Raw genomic sequence first — 22524 nt, forward strand, 5'->3', positions numbered from 1 at the left:
CTGTGAAGACTTTGTTTTCAATAATTTCATGGATTTTGCTGCCAATAAGATAAAAGCTTTAGATATTTGTTTTTTTTTCTGTTGTAGACTAAGGTTAACTGAAAAAAGTATCTTTATATTGATTCATTTTCACATTTAAAAAAGTTCTTCTATTTCATCACATCATCATGTCAATTCAAAGGTGTCCATATTGAATGTATTTGAAGGCTGTTAATTCTTTTAATGTTTAAAAAACCCCATAGAACTTGCATGTCATATTTGTTGAGCAAAGGGCACTAGAATAGTGATGGATAATGCAGTAATTTTCTGTGATATTCAAACATGGTCACATTTGTCTACCTGGAAATAGATACTGATACTTTTAGAATTCGAAATTGAACTGAAATTTAAAAAACTATGTTTGTTTTGTAATCAAGACATCTTTGTTAGGTAAATGTGAATTTGTTTACTGAAAATAAAGAATACAACCCATTTTAAAATGTCACATATCGCTTTGCCTTATAAACAACCTTGCTTTTCTTTTATAATGAGCATATTACTGGTGTATTGGGTGACAAATTGGGCAATCATGGTTCAAATTAGATATCTTGTCCATAGCTTAGAGTTTGTTCATGGTCAACAATGCTGGTAGCTATTTGGACCTAGCTCCAATTTTGGCTCCCTAATAACTCTTCAGCCAACTGCCTATTGGCGTGTTTCCTGTAGCTATTGAATAATGAGCACCTCAATCTAATTTCAACATCATTATCAGCACTAGTTATAGTCCAGTGCCTGCCACAAGAAAAGATAGACTCGTTGATTACCCTGTGCAGTCTATAGAACCGTCAAATTCCCAGGCTAATTCCAACCACAATTTTTTTTTTAACTTGGGTATTGGTACTAATTAGGGTATTTTAATAACAGCAAAATCGGTGTGTCTTGAGGCACAGCTAAAAGCCTATCGTAGTGACATTTTGAGATACCTAAAGGCAGATTCTATATAAGACTTAATAGGAAATGGCTGATGTCAGACTTCTAACAAAATAAAAGCTTTCTTTTCTTTCAAAGCTTAATAGTGATTTTATTTGAAGTTCAGTAAAAGTATTCATACCAACCTTTCGACAGATAAAAGATAAATCACCCTCATGCTTACTGTTAGTCTCTAATAGCTATACGCTTAAGCATCCATGTTTGATTTGGGTCTTTGAGGTTAAATCAATTTCCCGCTATATATTAGGAGCAGACGTGTAATTGAATCTATGATGAATGCCTGGCAGTCCCACGATACCTAATATACTTATGATAGTATGCAAATTATAGAGCAACTGGAACTATTATATGATCTATAGGCTAATGATTAGTTCTATTATTGTTTCATTGTTCACTACTTAACTTCTTCTTAATTGAAATGATAGATTTAGTAACAATTAGCTCAATCTAGAATAAATAGGCTGGAGATTATATTATTTTAAAATTAACTACAGAAAACCTCGCATAAGTCCGATTTGTATAAGTCGGATCTTCGCTCAACTTGGTTAAAATTGTTTTGACCCTTTGATCCTGCACGTTGTCCCGATGGTCTAAAACACGGTTAGGTGTTCCATGCACAAAGCCCCAAAATACTTTCATTTTGACTCAAATCAGCCTATTTGATGCGACGCAATAATAGAATTTTCCCGGAAAATTCGAAACTCGCTGTCTGCTTTATGAAACACTTTCCAGAAAAATTTAGGACATTTTGCAAAGATTGCAACAAAGCGAAAGTTATGTACTCGCACCAAAACGGAATTTATCTACTCGCACCAAAACGGAAGTTATCTACTCGCACCAAAACGGAAGTTATCTACTCGCACATACGAACAAAAGCTTGAAATGTGCCTTTGAATCAATTATTATTTCTAATTGAGCTAAGATTGAATTTCGGTCTTCAGGTAACTCGGATCTTTGCTTAACTCGGATAAAATTGGTCAGTCCACTTAGATCCGACTTATGCGAAGTTTACTGTATAAGCAAATGTAATTTTGATAGGTGAAAGATCTGTTAAATTTGCACATATTTAGTATTCTTAACAGATTTCCTTACATATTTCAATTTTGGAAAAAATAATTTTGCAATTGTTAAACTGTATAGCTTATTAGGAATTGTGATATAATCTAAAAGTATTAATTGTGTCGAGGGGTGATTAGGTCTACATGTAGTTACTATAGAGACAGTAAACTTGACTTCAACACTTACAGACGATCTAATCTCTTAATTTGTGGACATTGATATTCTGTTGTTTGAAGTTCCTGACTCTTTCATAGAATAACAATCTATTATAGTGCAAGGTTATGTACAAAATCACCATTAATCACCATGCAAGTACATGTTTTAACAGGATCCAAAGATCCCCCTACCCCTCCCTGGAGAAACTAAGTTGTGTCTTTATTATTGACACTTGTCTACAACTGATTAAACACACCCACACAGACATAGAAATGTTATAATATTGATTCCTGTTCAAAATAATTTTTGATGGTTTTAAAATATGTACACAAGGAGCTTAGCAATGTTTGAAATATGTAATAAAAGTAAGAAAATAAATCAGAGGATATCGATTTATAATTTGTTTTCTATTTAATAATAATAAAAATCAACCAAGACAGACAATTAAAACCTTAATTAACATATTGATGTCTGATGAATGCTTTGAGTTCCAGAGATATTTTTACTCTGTTACTTTCTATTATTTAAGTGTGCTCATCTCTTCTGAATGACTTTAATTGTTACATTAAATATTAATGACATTCTCATCTCACATCACGCGATATCAAGTCATAACTGAATACAGCAGGAGTGCCAATATTAACACCTTTATCATCAATTGAACAATCGCATTATTTAGTGTTATGGTGGATATCATCTGATATCAGACGGGTTGGAGGTCAAATTTGATAAAGCCTCTTGTTTAAGGATACCTTGGTGATGATTATTCTCTCTTACCAGGACAGGGTACATTTTGAGATAATATATGATAACAGTCATTGAATTTATATAGAAAATCAAGACAGCTTATCAGTAAAAAATAATGTCAGAGTAGTAAATGAATAATGGATTTTTGAAGTAAGAAACTAAATTGGAAATAATTTGGCCATTTAATTGCTAGATTGTAAGAATACTATTTTGAAAAATGTTAATGTTAAACTGGTTTAAACACAACTATAATGATGGACTGAATCTGCTATCTGCCATATAATCATGCATTTAAGATGTGTCTTACTTTCTAGAACACCTGATACCATTTCTCATTATATATTTCAATATTCTGAGATAACAACAGGGTTCCTATTCTGTGAATATGAATCTTTTCAGTTACCTGTGTATAATCTTAGTGGCATAAGCTTTGATTAAAAATGATAGGATCATTAAATTAGAAAATCCTGAAAGAATTTCTCATCTATTTACAATATTGATAAAAATGAGACCGGCAATTTTTTTATATTAGAAAAATTAGAAATAATTTATGTTCCCCAACCTCAATAGCTACTAAAACAAATCGTAAAAATAATATTTCTTCTAACAGTAACACTTAATGCTAGTTTTAAGTAATGTATTTGGTAGATTCAAGGGTAGAACAACAATTAAAAAGGTGGGATTTTTTTTACTTTTTCATATATTACATCATGCAGCACAGAGCAGAAACACAAAATACATTATTTACAATAAGGAATGTTTTATACTCAATATTGTTGAAAATGTTACTTCCAATGAATTCCTTTATCACTGAATTATAAAGACAAAATGCTAAATCTTTTTATTTTCTATTTGCAGGAAGTTGGCAGCATAATCGGAAAGGTGAATTATTTTTTTTTTCTTTATGAAATCTGTGAATTGTTGTCTGATAAAATCATTTACATCTGATCATATGCTAAACATGCATGTAACCATGACATCATTATGCGGAAAAAAATATAGACACTTGTGACTTATGAACTATCTTCTAGATAATGTATCTCATCTTTAAAAAAGTCCTCAATAGAATTCTGGTAATGCTGCACTCAACATCAATCATTTATTTATCAAAAACACAACTGAGAGCTTGGTGACGTAATAAATATTTCAATCAGACTGTTAGTAGCACCATGGGTCTAATTGGTGGATCTGAATTGGGAAATGTTAACCTGTACATCTACAACCGTTTGTATTATCAGGATACCTGGTAACGATGCATCTGACGTTACATTATGTCAGAATACAGCACCCTCTCTGTGTTTAAACTTTATCTCAGTCGTTCATCATATGGTATTAGTTTAGAAACCATGTAAATTAGTTCTAGTATGTCGAGGTGGAGGAAATAAGGAAACATTCGCAGGATGTTATGTTTTCCTAGGGTACTGACTTATATACTGGACCAAATTGTAAAGTTGTCTAATAATTTGAGTTATTTATGTTGATCTTGACACAAGGGGAAAGGCAAAGGTGTGTTCATTGTGTATTATATATTTCTCATAATTTGAACTTATAAATAAATATGTTTTTACATATATTATTACACTCTCCATGTGTATTATTAGTACTGGGTTTGGTTTTTGATTTGTCTTTGACAGGAAATAGTCTCCAACCTTTCCATTAAGTCTGTGTGTTTTTGTGATTGAAGCTTTTATTTCCCTACACATAATTTCATAAAATTAAATATCAAATGAATAAAGATGAATTCTTTATGGGTGGATTATTTATATTACGATATTTTCAGCCTGGTTCGTATTTTCATAGCCTTGTAATGCCAGGAGAAAGTTACTAAGAGTTGTAATTCTGTTATGTACATGTGAACACTTTTTCTATGTCTTTAGCATGTTCACAAATATTTGCAAGGTCCTGACTTGTATAGAAATTTCTAAACATGTTTCCTTATTATCTATTAATGGAATAGGATTCAGTTCAACCTGATGTTTTGGAAGCATTCATTTTCAGATTGCCTGTGCACCATATGTTACATTTTCTGCTAACCATGTTTATACCTTGTAGAGCTTTTGTTTTGACAAGAATAATTTTTCTGGTTCATTTTGGAGGAAATATTATATCATAAGCTCATAGAACTTAGTAAATGATACTAAAACTGGAAGGCCATTGGTACAGACATCAAATGCCAGACGTCAGAATTTAGAACAAAAATTTGAATTTATTATTCTTGGTATTGGATTTATATGGAAGGAAGTTCAGCATACCTGTATCTAGAATCAGAATCTAACATATGCTATTTTATTCTACTGGGATTCGATAAATGACTAAACAGATATCGTCTATTAGGTTAAAATTTACATTAACGGCACATCAAGTTCACCTCTACACTAGTCATTTGAACCAGTTATTAGGATTGTAATGGAATCAAAACAAATAATTCCCAGTAAAATGTATGGATTCCAAAATATTTTTTAGAACCCAGTAGATAAGTCACCTTCATGAAACTTTTCAATTATTATAGTACAGTGGGAAATATTTGGTAAAAAAAAAAATTAACATTTTGTTTTCATTATCAGGGTTTCTGTATACACCTGTATACATGTATTTTATATTTTTAACAACTTACATGTTTCATCCAACCAAATAGCTATATAATATTGCATGGAGATATACAAATTTCAAAGCGTACATATTGCATTTCTACTATATGGCAAAGATCAAGTATTTAGTTAATTACAGGTAGTGCGAACCCCCATAGATCTAACCACATACCTATTGTTTTATGATCTTATAGTAGACAGAATATGTGTTGAATTAGGAAAAGGTTGGGAGTAAGAGTCTGGTTAGTACAGATGGCTTTTTCATGATACCGTCTGCTTATAGTGGTAAAAAACAATTTGTTGATAATTTACGAGCAGATTTTGTATGCCAATCATCATCATCATTTTTGGTCAATTTGATATCGTGTACAATAAGAGTCGATAAGAAAACCTTAAGTTAGTATATTTATACACGTGAAGAAGTAATTTGTGGGTAATTATAATGAAGTGTGTATGGCAGTTTCACGTAGAATAACAACTGCTGAACTACATTATTCTTGTTAAAGACAACTTATTCAGTAAATAATGTGTTAAAAATGATGTGTGCAGATTTAATTTGTTACCCCATGCTGCAACTATGTTAGAATTCTGGTGGTATACTCAAGGATAAAAAGAATATGATATAATGACCTCTCTCCATTTTGTTAATTAGTATTCTTCATGGATTTGATTTATGCTAATTGTTTCTTATAAAACAAGAAGTCATACAAATTACACATATCATGAAATTGAGTTGTAGCCAACAATAAATGGCATGAAGACAGAGTACATTATAATTGAATGTCTGTAAGATTTTTTTGCTGCCCATCAAGTGATTCTGCTAGATTGCTTGCTTGCTTAATCTGACATGAAACATCTTTTTATCAGATTGAATTTCATGAAATGTCAGATGCCTGTTTCACTTGGATTATAAGCTATAGAGGTTAACACCCCATTTGACAGAATTGTTGAAATGTTTGTGATAAAAAATAGTCTATTTGATAACTTTTTTTTCATTCTTCTGTTTGTAAATCATTTGAAAATAGAGATGATATAGAAGGTACTCTCTGTGAGGTGCTACTGACAGTAATTGGCCCTTGTTTGATGTTCTTATCATAGTATGACAGTAAAAACAGAGATTCCTACACAAATACTTGACATGTTCATTTTGATGGATTATTTTTTACAGAATTGCTTTCTGTAGTTGCTCACCAAGGTATGGTAGTTAAATTGTCTTATAAGTTTCTAGAGTATAATTTATACAGTTGTCTGTACTCAAGGGTGCTATTATTGGAATTTATTGACTGATTTTAAAAGAGATACAATCTTGTAAGAAAAAATAGTCAAAGAGTTGATGCCAATTTCTTGAAGGTGCCTTAATGCATGTTAGTAACATTATAAAATTCATTTTTGAAAAAATTTGATTATTTAAGTAAGTCGGTGATTATCCCTTGACATGAAGGCTGATTGATATCTTCAAGATTTTGTGCATTTATCCACAGAATAAAATATTTTTGAAATATACCCAGAGCTTTTGTGATAAAATGTTGATGAGATTTGGGCCTATACCATATTTGAAGAAGTTCTTGCTGATGGAAAACATTTAGGATTATCATTTGTAGAACTCCATTTGAATTTAGGATGTTTTGTTTTTTTCCAGAAGGAGTAAAAAAAGTTTTTACCTTATCTTAAATATCAAATGTTTATAGAAATTTGAGCTTGTGTGTCTGCTGTTCATCAAATATATATAATTTTTTAAAATACAAAAACTGAAATCATGTTTTATGTTAAATGTCAAGAAAGAATGTTGATCTAGATTATCAACAATTGATTTCATCTTATAAAATTTCTTTTCATCAGAAAATATAATCTGTTATTTATTTATTTTAACCATGATTGTATGAATCTATTTTTACAGAAAGGTGATAATATTAAGAAATTCAGGGAGGAGGTAAGCTATACATCACATGTGTAAATACTTCATTTTATTTTTTTTTTAATCTTTGTGCCAGAAAAAAAAGGAAAAATAACACTTAAACAGAATTGATTTTTCATTGAGCAGTTATAGTGATATGATAACAATAACTGCTATGAATGTAAACAATATATATAAATTCCATGGTATGAAGATTGATCTATCAACATCTCTTTGATGTAAACCTGTTCCCACACAGAACGGATAAAACATTAAGCTTTAATATATTTTGAAATATGTTTATGTAAACTACTATTATTTTGGTCTTTACTTTTCAGAGTGGTGCCAAAATCAACATATCAGATGGATCATGTCCAGAGAGAATTGTAACAACCACAGGCTCAACAGAAAATATTCACAAAGCTTTCACAATGATTTCAAAGAAATTTGAAGAGGTTTGTATAAGATTAAAACAATTTTTTAGGATTGCTGTGACCCTAAAAAGGAACTAAAAATTAAGGTTTCCCAGAAGTAGGACTATCCTTTTGTCTTTTATGCAACATATTGGTGTGTGTACCCATTTATACTGTAAGTGCCAGAACCATGCCCAGCAAAGATGTGTGTGAAACTCGTCACAGAAAAGTTAATCTAACAGTTACTGCCACTTCTAAACGCATGCACATATGTTCTGAAATAATCTGGCTACACTACCAAAATTCCTTAAGACAACTTTCATGGACAAGTTTTGGTCCCCATTTTATCTTTAAGATATAAAATATTTCCTCAAAATCTTAATAATGTAGTATTATTATTGTCTTTTGTTTTATTGCAGGATTTACAGAACACACCAACTGTGCCTAAACCTCCTGTTACATTACGTCTTGTAGTCCCAGCCAGTCAGTGTGGTTCTTTAATTGGTAAAGGTGGTAGCAAAATAAAAGAAATTAGAGAGGTACGGCTATTAATTATTGCATTTGTATTAATGACCCTAAAAAATAATTTCTAAGTTATTGCTCGATCCATCAATTTTTTCTACAGATATAATTTAAAGGAGCTAAATCGCTAATATTTTGGACCTAGAAATGGGTCGCAATGCATATAATAATGTAATACGAATGTATATAAACTGATTTACATTCAATCGTTTCTGTTTTTACTGTAATTTCTAATCAGTTATGTTTGGCAAAATACGCCAGACGTCTCAATCGAATGGCAATCTTTAGCGTCTGGTTATTCCAGTCTACACTGATAGTATTTATTGCACATGCTCTCCTGATAAGAATATGGCGTCACCGTTTGACTTGTGGAATATGTCTAGCCTCATTCTTCAAGTTCCTTGTTGCACTTAAGGTACACGATTCGTGTACCAATGGTAAAATATTTATTTTGTCTTAGATATTCCGGTAAGATCACAACATCAATGTTGATTTAAATTCACAAATAATTCATGTTTTCAAATTCGAAGACTTTGAGATATTGAGTTAGAGACTTAGCTACTTTAAAAGGGGAGAGATACATGGATCAGGTACAAATAGAACGGGAGCCCAGGGGGTTAACCTAGCTGAAAAGTGTACCAATTTTCTCCTATATGGTATCAATGTATGTATATCTGGTATCATCAGAATGTAAGTCTGCCGGGTTTCTGGTGGTGGGTGTGGTATTCCACGCCCAAAATGCCATGCCCCCCAACTAGTCTAGATTAGCTCAAAAGTGTACCACATGCAAATCGCACAGCAATGTACCGTACATCTTCAGGTATTACAAAAACACTCTGACAGACATTTCTAGGGGTGGGGTACCCCTGACAGAGCTATGTAATTGCCCGGACGACATAGCTGCTGTGGGCGTATTTTTCATTGCCTGGCAGCCTATCTTTCTAATTGTAAATCGTCTGTGCGGATGACAAATGACGTTGGTTCAGCTCTATTATTAGTTGAAATATTTGTGATCATATGTGTCAGTAGGTCTTATCGTAAGCAAGCGTAGTATTAGGTCAGGAAGGATCCTAATTTAGCATATTGATGTCATACTGCTGTACAAAGGTAAATGTATATAAAGATATGATTTGTTCGATAGTGCCCCTGCATTACGTACATCTTGCTCTTTTAGCATTTTTGGCGTCTGTTCAACATTGAATCTAGACCTTTTCCGCTTCACATTCTTTCCTGCGAGAAAAGTTCACAGTAATTGAAACCTATGCACGATTTACGCTTGGAATTTAAAAAGATACTTTCTTACGTCTGTGCACATGACATAACCTATTCCAATAGTTTCTTGTAAAAGAAACCAAAATTTTACAGTTGAACTTTGGATTTGATTTCAAAATTAGGTAACATTATGAAAGAGAAATGCAGATAATGCAGTATAATATAAATGATCAAATACAAACATACGATATATTGGTATGAACACATGTGAATATCTAGTAAAGATAGAATGTTGTTATTTGTTTAGTTATGTACGACAACCTGTTAACAATGTATGTATTTGATCAAAAGATATGTGCAGGGTATGCAGCTTGACGTAAATTGACCTAATTATAAAACTGCTGAGAGACAGAGGTGTGTTCGGCTGAATGGAATATAAATGCCATGTAAACATACTGTTGCAAGGGAACCACGTTTCCCCTAGTAAATCAGATAAGAGGTAAAGCTTCTTGGCATGTTCCTACACACAGGAATAGTGCTAAAGATCTTTAAAGAAGGCAAATAGTTCCGATACTGCAAATGTCAAGTGTGACTGATCGGGTTGAACACATGTTCAAATAGACTCAAAGCGGATGTAAATTGAAGAGTTTTTATTATATAATAGATTGTTTGTTGTATGTAGAGTTTAGTTTTGCTAACAGATAGCCTGTAGTATTGTTACAGTTGTTCACCTGTGGTAGACAGCTTCCTTCTGCCAGGTGAATAACGACCCACTCATCAGTGTACTCCTCTTTCTCTCTATCTAATCCATCTCACTACTTCGAAATTTATAAATCGGTATTCCCTCCAAGAACTCACTTGGATTTATAAAACATATCATTTATTATTTAATGAAAATAATATCTCAAAAATACAAACAGTTTTTTTTAATAAATAAAAACAGGAAAAACAAAGTATCATGCTGGATTAGGAGATTTAAAGATTTTGCAGTCCCCAGGTCAAAATGATCTACAGTTGCAGCCTTGTTCAAATTCTCCATACTTTTGTTAGAAAACCCTTGTGATTTCCTTTTAGAAATCCCAATATATTTTGTTTGTTTAATTTCTATTTATTTTTTCAAATGAAATATTGTCTATTTTAGTCTACAGGTGCTTCTATACAAGTAGCCAGTGAAATGTTACCCAATTCTACAGAACGAGCTGTAACACTATCGGGTACAGCTGAAGCCATTACACAGTGCATAAGAAACATATGTGGAATTATGTTGGAGGTAAATAAAAATATTTACATTTTACACAATTTTCACTCATTTTTTGCACTTAAGGAAATATAAATGAAGTTCAAAGTGTATTTGAAACTTGTAGGGAAAATTAGTTTTAAGTATAAATTATTTGAAGTTATAATAGACATGCATTCTGATAACAGCCTGGTACATATCGTAATTGAACTAAGACTTTTTTTTTACACTATGTCAGATATTTTCTAATTACTCTGAAATAATTTGACTTCATAATGATGATAATTGAAACCATCTTGTCTTGATTGGAAGTTCAAGTATATTCACATCTGTAAGATTCAGACCCTGCTATAATCACATACTGGTAATAGTTTTCTACTGAAACAAAAATATTTTTTAGCTGTTTTGTATTAAGTAAATATTAAATATATTGATTTTTTTATATGGATAAATGTTCAGTAAATAGTCAGCTGTCATCTGTACGAGTGTGATGAAATCTTAATCAAGATCCCTGATGTAAAAAATCTCAATTTTTTTAATAATTCAGCTAAAAATAATATTTTAAGGCCAAACATTGATTTAATGATATAGAAATTATAGATAATCAGGAATTTATGTATTTTAAGTCTTTGACAAATATGATTTGATCCCATGTAAAGAAAGAAAGATAATTTTGATATTATCAGACTTGAACTTATAAATCCAGTATTATAATATTTTCATTAATAAATACAAATAATAATTTTATTGTGCATGAAAAATTGAAATTTCATGTTTGAATAAAGTAACAATTACTGAAAAGATTATATTTTGTTTAACAATATGATGTCAGTACCAAGGGACTGTAACCTCATTGTGTATTGATGCATTATAACAAATTGATTTAAAGTACAATTGTGTTACAACTTTCTCTGTTATTATGGTTTTGAGATGAAGAATTTTAAAAGCTCAAAAAGGTTTTATACTTTTCCAACACATAGGCCTATTTGGAAAATATTTTTTTAAATAATCACTGGTCCCTCAAAACCATAAAAATGGTGTTTTATTTTAATGTTTCAAAATGAATTTTATGATATGTATTGATTTGGATTAATCAGTCTATTGAGAGAAAAGGGAGAAGACCAAGCTTGTGCATATAGCTAGGACTATCCTTGTAGAATATGCAGAAAGTAGAAATATGATTGATATAGCATGATGTTAAACTGTAGAGAGTAGAAGTGGTCGGTGGAGTAGAATTAAACTTGGCAACTACATGACATGGAATTCATTCTACTTTACTTTCAGTCAACACATGTAACGGTCATCTCAGCCAAGCTGATCTGGCTCTTTATAGCTTTTCTCTTTCCTGCATTTTTCCTCTTAACACCTTATTCATTCCTTTTCTCCAGTCCCCTCCTAAGGGTGCCAATATCCCCTACCGTCCAAAACCCGTAGTCTCTCCACAAGTCATCTTTGCCGGTGGTCAAGCCTATGCCATGCAGGGTGGACAAGTACCAATGCCAAACCATGAGGTAAGTTTATTTAGAATATCGATAATACATATTAGAAGTTACAATTTTCAAAGACATTTTATAAAGTGGTTTCTACTGCTAGATAAAGGGAGGGAATTCTATCTCATTTGTTTGTTATTTATCTATTTCATCAGTGGGTAAAAAGGATAATTATTTTGTAAAAATAACAGAAATTTATCCAGCTATATCCTTTATTTTGATTGACTACTGTTTTTTTTTTTCAGGTGAATAAAATGCCACCACACATGCCCATGCCTCATGCGGTTCCACTTATTCCTTCAGCTCAGACAGTCTTACCAGGTGGTTGTATATCATTAAATGGTGATATGTCACGGCCCACATATGGTTAGATTTAAATTTATGATTACTTGTTTTGAAGCATAATAATGTAAATTCTGCAGTTACTCATACAATATTAAATTTTTTAAATCGTATTAATTTTTGTGTGTATTTTTTTCTTTAGATATTCATCCATTAAATAATCATGTAATTTTAGCTTATAACCTAAACAGCATTAAAAAACGTTAAAAGTAGGTTATGGTAATTGTATTCCAGGTTTAACAGCCTATCAGTTTGCTCGACCAAATAATGTTAGCAGTATACAGGTTGCTAATGGTAACCAGACACATGAAATGAATGTCCCTAATGATTTAATTGGTTGTATTATTGGAAGAGGTGGTCAGAAAATAAATGAGATTAGGTGAGTTGGTTTAAGATGTTGAGGAAACAAGACGTGAATTTTAGTTGACAAAGCAAAGAAAAAATTGGTTAGATAAAGCACATAAATAGTTAATAGTTACAAATTTGTTACCAGGTAGTCCTGAGAAATGTGCCATAATGTCCTGGATATCAGTAGGCCATTTATTTTAACACCTATATTGTTATTTCTGTTGAAATGAAAATTTCCCCTTTATCTAATGAAAATAACACAAATGACCAAAATGACCAGGATTCTGTGATCTGTAAAGCTTGTCGAAACTTGGTTTCAATGCATCTGGGGGGTGGGGGGGGGGGGGTGGATGGCTGAATGGTTAGCATGTGCGCTGTATCATAAGGTCTGTCATTGAGTCAACTAGCATAGGGTCGCCTGTCCAACCTCATGGGTTTTCTCAGGTCCTCTGCTAAAAGACCCCTACATGAATTATTGAAATAAAACAAACATGTGTTAGTTCCAAAGTGACCTAGTTTGTGTCCAGTGGACTTAAACTCTCTCTCTCTTCTCTCTCTCTCATTAGACTGATGATTGCCTTCTGATATACCAATCTTTTAATGAAAAAATACGTTTTTGATTTCAGACAATTATCAGGTGCTACAATTAAAATATCAAATGCTGAGGATGGTGCTGCTGACAGAAAAGTTACAATTAGTGGTTCTCCTGAAATGATTGGTCTCGCCCAGTATCTTATTAATACAAGGTTGGTACAATCATCTTATGCATATTATCCAGCCACTGCAAGATAGATTCATTGTTCACATAGTTTATAGGCTATTAGCTTTTTTAATTTGCATTGTAGATGTGTATGAACAGTAATTTGTTTGCTGTACTAAACAAAAGTTTTAAAGCTGAATCAGAATTTAAATACAAACCAACAATATTCTTCTCACAGACTTCTACAAGGAGGAGATTATATATTAACTAGTCATTTTGATAATACAAACTGTTTTCTGAAATTATGTTCTTGATGCATTTAAAAAAATCAAATGTGTATTTTTAAGAATCAAAACTTAATGTTGGTTATCTATCTATTTATCACTGGTTCAGCTTTGATAAATGTTTTTTAAGATTTAATAGTTTTTATACAACCACATTGAAATGTGGTTGTATGTTGTCTTTTTGCCCGTCCGTCCTTTGCCAGTGTTTATGATTGTGAGATGAACAAACCTTTTTAATTTTGGAGTTATCGCCCTTAATCACTTTGAAAATTCATGATTATTTTAGAGTTATTGTTCCTGCTCGATTTGACTACCTATTTATCTGAAATTTATATGCTGTTTATGTTCATGGGATGAAAAAGCCTATTGATTTTCAATGATTTCTAATAGCTTGAATAGCTAAAGTTACCATCAGATTACAGGTACATGTTTTTGTTAGTGCTAGGAAGAACTAGAAGCCAGTCAAATTATAATTTCTTCATGGGTTGTTACACTTGATCACTTATTAGTATCTTGTAATGCTTCCATTACCTAATCTAAATTTGAGGACTTAGCTGCTGTGGGTGTATGTTTTGTTGCCTGGCAACCAATCTTTATACAATGTTTACTTAGAATAGTTCATACTAATATAATGACGCAAAAAGATCATGACAAAAACTATACTAATGCAAGTTCATTGGTAGTGAAAAGATAAAAAAAGTTAATATACAGTAACGATTTTGATGACATTTCTTTTGGCATTCTTTTGATTAATGAAAGACAAAAAGTCATTGTATGAGTCACTGTGTTCTTGTAATATATAATTTGGAGTTTCTTTCTTCATTTATTTTGATAATATTATTTGTAAAATAATTGTTAGTATTTATTTCTTTAATTTATTTTAATTATTTTTTTCACATTTATTATTATTTTTCTTTATGTTTGTTGTGCGAGTTTATTGATATTAGTAGTTATTAGTATATATATATTATATACATTGTATTATTGTAATTTATTAATAACTTATTACAATTTATTAAGGAATGAAAAGAAATTTAACGATTGATGATGGCATCAAATTTTTTTTTTATAGATATTTTTAATTTCTAGAAATTTTATTACGAATATTATTTTGGATCTTTTTTTTAAAAAAAACCCAACCCAACTATATATATCTTTTAAAACAAAGAATCTCAAGCTGTCAATCAAAATTTATATTTATTATCTAATACAAATTAATTAAAAGTTATTGTATAGATTCAAATATAATTTATTTTATAAGTGACTAATTGATTTGTAAATAATATTAGTAATAGAATAATAACTTTTAAGGCGATATTCCAGATAATGCTCAAACGTTGTTGTTGTGTTTTGTTGTTTTGATGTTGCTTTTAGATGCTTTTATTAGAAAACTGATCAAAAGTATTTATTTTGGAATTGGCTTTTCAAGTCCCACACTTTCTGTCTCTTATTTTAACAGAATCGCTTAATGTATTCGAATTTTACACAGAAATAGCATTCTTTTAAAAAATAGATGCATTTCGAAGGCAATGAGTAGAAAATCCTGTGCATAAATCAAAGTTGAGCTTCAGAAATGTTTGGCACTAGGTGATATACTTAAGATCATTCCATCAATAATGGCAATTCTGTTGAATACGAGGAATTTATTGATTGAAAATCAACTTCAATATAAACAGTTATGTTTTCTTATTAAGCTGGGTTTCTTTTATAAAATTATATCCACTGTGATAAAAAAAAAGGAAAGCAGAACTCGCAGTGAAGAAGATATATTTGGTAGCAAACAAAAGATATAGATCTGTATGATGATATGAAATATTCACAGATATTTCTTTTATAGTGATATAAGGAGAACTGACAAAAAGTCTGATATATTTCACTTTTATTTTAGATTAAATTAAAACCGTTGTCTGCTATAAATTTAAAAGGTTTCTTGAAATCATTTCTCTATAACTGTCTGTATTGTAAAAATAGGAACATGCACTCACGACTTGAAAAGCTAACTCTCGAATTATTCATTTTATTTTAGATTTCTGATATAAAGTGATGAGATGGCAAAGAATATAATCTTCCTCGCTCTGATCCAAGCGATCATGATTCTATCAAATAATTCTAGCATTATACAATCCTAGATATCGTTATTACTTTTCTATAATAAATGTTTATAATTTAAAAATGGTGGTTTAGTAGCAGGCGATGCACTGTTTTTCATATTTGTGTTTTTGTACCACATTGATTGCATGTTGCAATAAACAAGGCACAAATTTTCAATGATTCATGGCAAAATAAAATGATATCCTTGTCTCTAATTAGCCTAATAATTTATAATAGCAATAAGTTGGATATTGTACAGAGTGGGGTAAAAAGGACACTGTATGTACAGATAGTATATTATTATATATTATTAATAAGTATATTGCTGATCTCAACACTTTCTCATATTTTTTACTTATATTAGTTAAAGGTTGTGAATATCAAAACAAAATTTTCATGAGTCTGCACTTTCTGTTGATGATCTTCACTATTTTACTGAATAGTTTGAAAGAGAATCAATGTTAGTATGGTGATTTAAATGTTTTCAATTGTATATATTAGATTTGGAAAGAAAGGTTTCTTGTGGAAAATTCAACAGAATAACTTAGCTGTCAACTCATGTTAATGCAGTTTTGATAAAACTGTTTGTAAAGTGTGAATTGTACAGATTTAGAAATAATATAGGATTTTGAGCTACAATAGTTTGGTTTATGATTTGAAGCAATTTTATTGTAGACTTTACTAAACTTTAAACAATGTTTTATTGTTGTTGGAAGCAATGAATATGTGCATGGAATAGTACTTAGGATTTATTTTTTTATTAAAAAAAAGCTGGATAGTCTGATTGATTTTATTGTAAAATAATGAAAAGTGATTGTATGATACTTATTTTCTCACTTTTAAAACATCGAATAATTTTACTTAGAGTGTATGTACGTCAAAAAGTAAAAGGCGTATATTACTGTTGTTTTTTGTCAGTCAATAAAAGGTGGTATCTTTTGTAAGTATCATGGTAAATGTGTGTGACAGTGAGTGACAGAGGAGTAAATGCGGTGCTAACATATGATTGGTCAAACAGAAGAGATAAGAATTCAACAACACTGTTTACATGGAAACCCAAAATTTGCCGTGCTGAAAGCTTGAACCGCCACACTTGCTGGAGATTTACTGATGCCAACAAGTACTTGTTGCATTCGAAGACATGTCTACAACTTTTGAACAATTTTTTAAAATAAATAAATGAAAAATTATTATGCTAGGACATCCTGTATGTGAATCCTAATTTATTTTATTTATCCTTTATTTTATATGATTTTGTTTGGTGACAGTATTATATATATATATATTATATATCCATTGCTATGTACTAACAGATCCTTGTTGTGGCCACTTTTGCACACTTTATTTTATTGCAATATTTTGCTGACAAATTTTTCATGAGTTAGTAATAACGCACGGTTAATTATAAATATTACTTTTAGTAATACAGAATGATTTTCAAACTTAATATATTTTAACATACTATGACATGAGAAATTTATCAACATATTTGTAGAGAAGTCTATCAAATTTATCGTCATTGAAATTTCAACTCACTGACTTACAGTATTTTAAAGATTTTTAGAATCTCAAAAATTAGACACATTAAAAATGGAGATTTGATGGGCGGCTTTATTATTGGTTAAGTTTTAAACTAACACACCTTTTGATAACATACCAACTTGCAACTATTCGCTTTCGATGTTTGTTTCTTTTATGGTTATAAAAGAAAAAATTAAATTCCAAATTTTATTTTCTGTTTTGTTTACTTAACCAAATAATCTGGCAAAATTGCAAATCAAGTGTGAAAGCAAGTTGTGTTATGTTTAAAAGGTGTTTAATTTGTGGCCATGTTTTAATGTTCTGTAGTGGTCTGTGGATTGTGTTTCTTGTCTAATACTTTTTCCCCTCCTTTTTTCTCTTCAGCATGGAAATGCATAAGAATATGACCCTTGTTGACCCGACCTCGAAGAATATGACCCCCGACCTAGCCTCGACCCCATCAACCACATCCTTGACCTCTGTTCAGTCCCATCCCTTGGCCATTCCGCTGAGTCAGCTGATGAAACCTACATGTATGCCGCTGCTAGGATTAAACATGGGTGTTTACAATCCTGGTTTTGTAGCAGACGCCAAAAATTTCACCGCCAAAATGAGGGTTGGGGTTACAGCAAACTCACTGAAGAAGCCTGAGAGACCTAAATTTGCACCCTACTAACAGCTTACATCACAGCCTATTTCTGGGCCTATTTTAATTAACCTGTTGTACTACTTTAACAAGGTTGTTATACTACTGTTATGTTAAAGATGGGACTCAAGCCAAAATAGTGTTTTTAACAAATTATTATACAAAAACTGAGAACTGTGAGGATATAATTATATCTCTGTGAATTCCATGATGATTTTATTGGAAAAGAAATGAATATAAAAAAAGACATTGCCTATAAAGTGGTTAACAGCCTTTTAGAGTAAATTTGAAGATTACAGATACTTAAGTAACTGGTTGCCAAAAAACTATATCAGCGTACATGAAACAACACATTTTATTACAATATTTATTAGAAATTTTTATTAATATGTTAATCATATGCCTAATTATTTAATTCAAATCTTGTACATAGGCATGATATTTTTAAAGAGATTAATTTTTTTTTGGTTGCCATAATTAAAGCCTGATATGTTTGTAAATTATACCAGTGGTGACAGGCAACAGTAAACAGTACTTACCTCAAATGGATATCTTTCATAATGTGTATGCGTATTGGAAAGTGTATAGAAGAGTCTGTACTTAGCTAGAAATCAGGTATTATATATTAATGACATTCCAAGCCATAAACTGGAGGTACCAAACAGGGTATGGGTGTCCGATAGATCCGAAATACGAATCGTAAATCATCAAGAGTTATAGTAAAATAGACAGATGGCATTGTAATTCTTAATCAGTTTTAGAAGCGTATTGAACACAATGCTTAGTTGTGTGATTACATCAATCACTATTATATGACTGAAAAGTGCAAAAGGCTGATGTCATACTCATTTTTTAATCAGAAAAAAAAACCGCGAAATTACTATTTCATGTACATGAAGTAAAGTTGTATCCAGTGTTTTAAAAAGTACATATCATGAAGTATAAATAATCTAGTCATATAGAAAGTAGCTATTATTATTTTATTATTATTATTATTATTAGGGGCTCAGATAATGATGCACAGCGAACGATTGATTTCTTGACTTAAATGTATGGTACATGCAATCATACCAAAATAAACGGGCACAATATATACTACAATGTACATGTAACTCGGACTCCTGGGAATGTTTCAGATAATGTATTTTAGAAATAATTGTTGTGTATAAAATCCCATTGGAATGCAGGCCCCCAATCTGTATATGTAAACCTTTTTACTTTTCTCATAAGGGTATTTTCATTTTATTTTTTCCATCCTAGCATAATTATTATTCTTGCAATATTGTATTTGCAATATTTCTTACCATTTTTTTTTGCGGGTGTTTTTTCTTCTTGTGACAAGTGATTATTCTACTGTTGAAAATCTGCCAGCCTGTTGAAATTACTAGTTTTTGTTGTTGACGTGTCATAAGTGAGGTAGTGTGAGTGAAGATTTTAACATATATATATAGAAAAAAAAATTATATAAAAATACAAAAAAAAAAAAATCATTTTAAAGATCTTCTAATGATTGATCAGTGGCAATGATGAAAAAAGTCTTGTTTTCATTTGTATCTATTTCTAGGCTTACAACAGAGATGTGCGGTATGGCCGTTCGCTAGTGAACTATCGACAAATTAAATAATTTAAAAAAAAAATTAAATGATAAAAAAAAAAAATTGGATGGCTCAAATAAGCCAAACCGAATTATGAAAAGATATTTATATATTTGTATCAAAATGGAATATTTCTGAATTAAACATAATTATTGTTATAAAAAAAAGTTATATAATTTATTATTCTATCTCTATTTCATGAATTTGTTTGGCTTATCAGAGTCTACATTTTCTTGTCCAAGGCTTTATTAATATCAATATAAGTATCTTAAAATCACAATTCATAATTTATCATATCAACTGTTGAACAGTTTTAACTACTCCTGAATCATGTTTTCTTAATTTTATCTTCCGGAAACAGTTTGACTGCTGCTATTGCTGCTTCCATTTATCAATGCAAGTGTGCAATATTCATACACAGGAGATAATATAAGTAATGCAATATACATTCATGTGTAACATGACAGAAATGATTGTTTTCAATTCACAAACTGTCTAAATGTATTTATATTTTTGTTTGTACAGAATATTCGTTGAGTTTGTTATAACTTCATCCATTTATAAAAAGCAATCAGTCATTACACTGTTACAGATTTTATCTAAGCCTTGGACAACAAAAGAGGAAAATCTTTTTTCTTTCAAGAAAAAAGATGAAAATGTTATTTAATTACAAGATAGAAATTGATCACGTGCTCTCAACCGGAATCTTGTTGTTGTATAGATATTATTATTATTATTATTATTACGATTATTATCTTTGTTTTTTCATCGTGTGATCTTAGTGTGATTTTACCATGTGTGATATTTATCTTTTAACTAACCACACAAACTCTTCAAAATATACAGAGAAAAATAAGTGTATCTAAAAAAAATCATTGTAGGATAAATAAACCGCACGTAGATTGCGATAATTATGACTTATTATGGATATTTCTATTGTTTTTGTTATTTCATTAATAGCAATAATTAATATTGTATTGTATAACATAATTTTCATAATGAACATATTAGTATAAATCAATGATAAAAATGTAAATATTATGTAAGAAATACAACCAGAAATAGATGGATTATTAATCAAGATTATTATAATAATAAATAAATTGTAGATATGTATATTTAATAATAAAGTATAGACTAGTCTACGGTAGGTAGTGTTAAATTAGGTACACTATTTGATCAAGTATTTTGAACTGTTTGGCTTGTTTTTTTTTCTATGTCTTTGAAGTGTATTAAAATATTCTGTTAAAGAGATACTAAGGTTATATATTTAACCTTGCATTGTTACATCCAATATGGCAGCTATAATGCCAGCATCAACCTCTTTATCTTATAAATCTAGAACCATGGACAAAAACAAAAAAATAGTAACACCTTTTACAAATTACTAGTCATTTTTCGAAAACGTATATCAAAAAAAGGATTTATTTTTAACTGTACTAGTCAAATTATCATAACATTTTCATTGGGGAAAAAACAATTATTTTAGTGCAAGTTATACACCTTTAACTTTTGAATAACTTCAAAGATAACCTGCATTATTCCCATCAGGTAGATATTTTAAGATTTTGTAAAGCTTGTAGAAACACAGCATTGATTGTTTAAAAAATATACATATTTAAGAACACTGTATGTTCCTATAAAAAGTCAAACCTGTTTAGTATTTATTTAAGTATTAGAGAACTGTGCGTTTAAGTTTTATGCACACATTATATATTCATATATACAAAAACTCATAGATGTTCTTGTTGTCCATTAGGGTTGATGCTGCTATAGTGCAATATGATTGGTTGGGGAGCACGTGACCAAATGACGCACGCCTATTGGCAGGTCCACAGGCCACGTGATAATTCGATGCAATCGTGTTGTCCTTGTATGATTTTCTATGATAAATTATCTACGTGCATCTATATATAGTAGGTAATAACAGTGTATAAATATATTTAAATAAATGTATTATTTTACTATGACAGTATTTTTGCATTTATCACGTGATGACCTTGGAGCCAAGGCCATTTTGAAGAGTTATTCTTTTATAATATATTAATTTTGTTGAATGGAAAGTTATTTTGATTGTTTTCACAAATATTGGAGAGACTTAATTGATAAATTCTGTCACTCTACATTAAACTATATGAAATTGTATTGCTAATGAAAGCTGTACAAGAGTGTTGCCAAAATCATGATTAAAAAAATGATCTATAAAGTAAAAGGTTTTCTGTGTTAAATTTATTTTAATTGAACAGTTAGGCAGCTAAAAGGAAAAAGCCCATTTTTCACTTGGTTTCCGAAAAGTAAAGAAGTTGCATTTATTTGGGACCTAGAAATTGACACAAATGGGTCGCAACGCATACAATAATGTAATATGAATGTATATAAATTGATTTACATTCAATCCTTTCTGTTTTTACTGTAATTTCTAATCAGTTAGGTTCGGCGACATACGCCAGTATTCTCAATCGAATTTCAATCACAAGCTTTTGGTTATTCCAGTCTACGCCAATAGTATTTATTGGGCATGCTCTCCAGATAAGAATATAGCGTCACTGTTTGACATGACTTGTGGAAAATGCCTAGCCTCGTTTTTACGAGTCCCTTATTACAAATAGCGCTGAAACGCATTATGGTACATGATTTGTGTACCAATTGTTAAATGTTTATTTTGTCTTAAATATTGGATATCAGAAGACCATTTAAACTGAAAAATAAA

The 22524-nt window shown here is 30.6% G+C and overlaps 1 protein-coding gene across 8 annotated transcripts in view; it reads left to right on the top strand.

Annotated features, from left to right (window-relative positions):
* The window catches only part of LOC126821175 (poly(rC)-binding protein 3), a 185617-nt gene extending 163591 nt beyond the window's left edge, over positions 1-22026 (top strand). For 6 of the 8 annotated variants that reach the window (XM_050549561.2, XM_050549564.2, XM_050549563.2 and 3 more), the window contains 10 exons: positions 3790-3813; positions 7417-7449; positions 7752-7868; positions 8246-8365; positions 10702-10830; positions 12186-12308; positions 12533-12653; positions 12843-13008; positions 13604-13723; positions 17958-22026. In XM_050549561.2, coding sequence (XP_050405518.1) covers positions 3790-3813; positions 7417-7449; positions 7752-7868; positions 8246-8365; positions 10702-10830; positions 12186-12308; positions 12533-12653; positions 12843-13008; positions 13604-13723; positions 17958-18249 — 1245 coding nt within the window. In that variant the 3' untranslated portion in view covers positions 18250-22026. The remainder of the gene's footprint in view (positions 1-3789; positions 3814-7416; positions 7450-7751; positions 7869-8245; positions 8366-10701; positions 10831-12185; positions 12309-12532; positions 12654-12842; positions 13009-13603; positions 13724-17957) is intronic. The other 2 variants (XM_050549569.2, XM_050549568.2) reach the window with 2 other exon arrangements.
* Positions 22027-22524: the final 498 nt, after the last annotated feature.

The sequence above is a fragment of the Patella vulgata genome, chromosome 5 (assembly GCF_932274485.2).
Source record: "Patella vulgata chromosome 5, xgPatVulg1.2, whole genome shotgun sequence".
Taxonomy (NCBI): Eukaryota; Metazoa; Mollusca; class Gastropoda; family Patellidae; genus Patella; species Patella vulgata.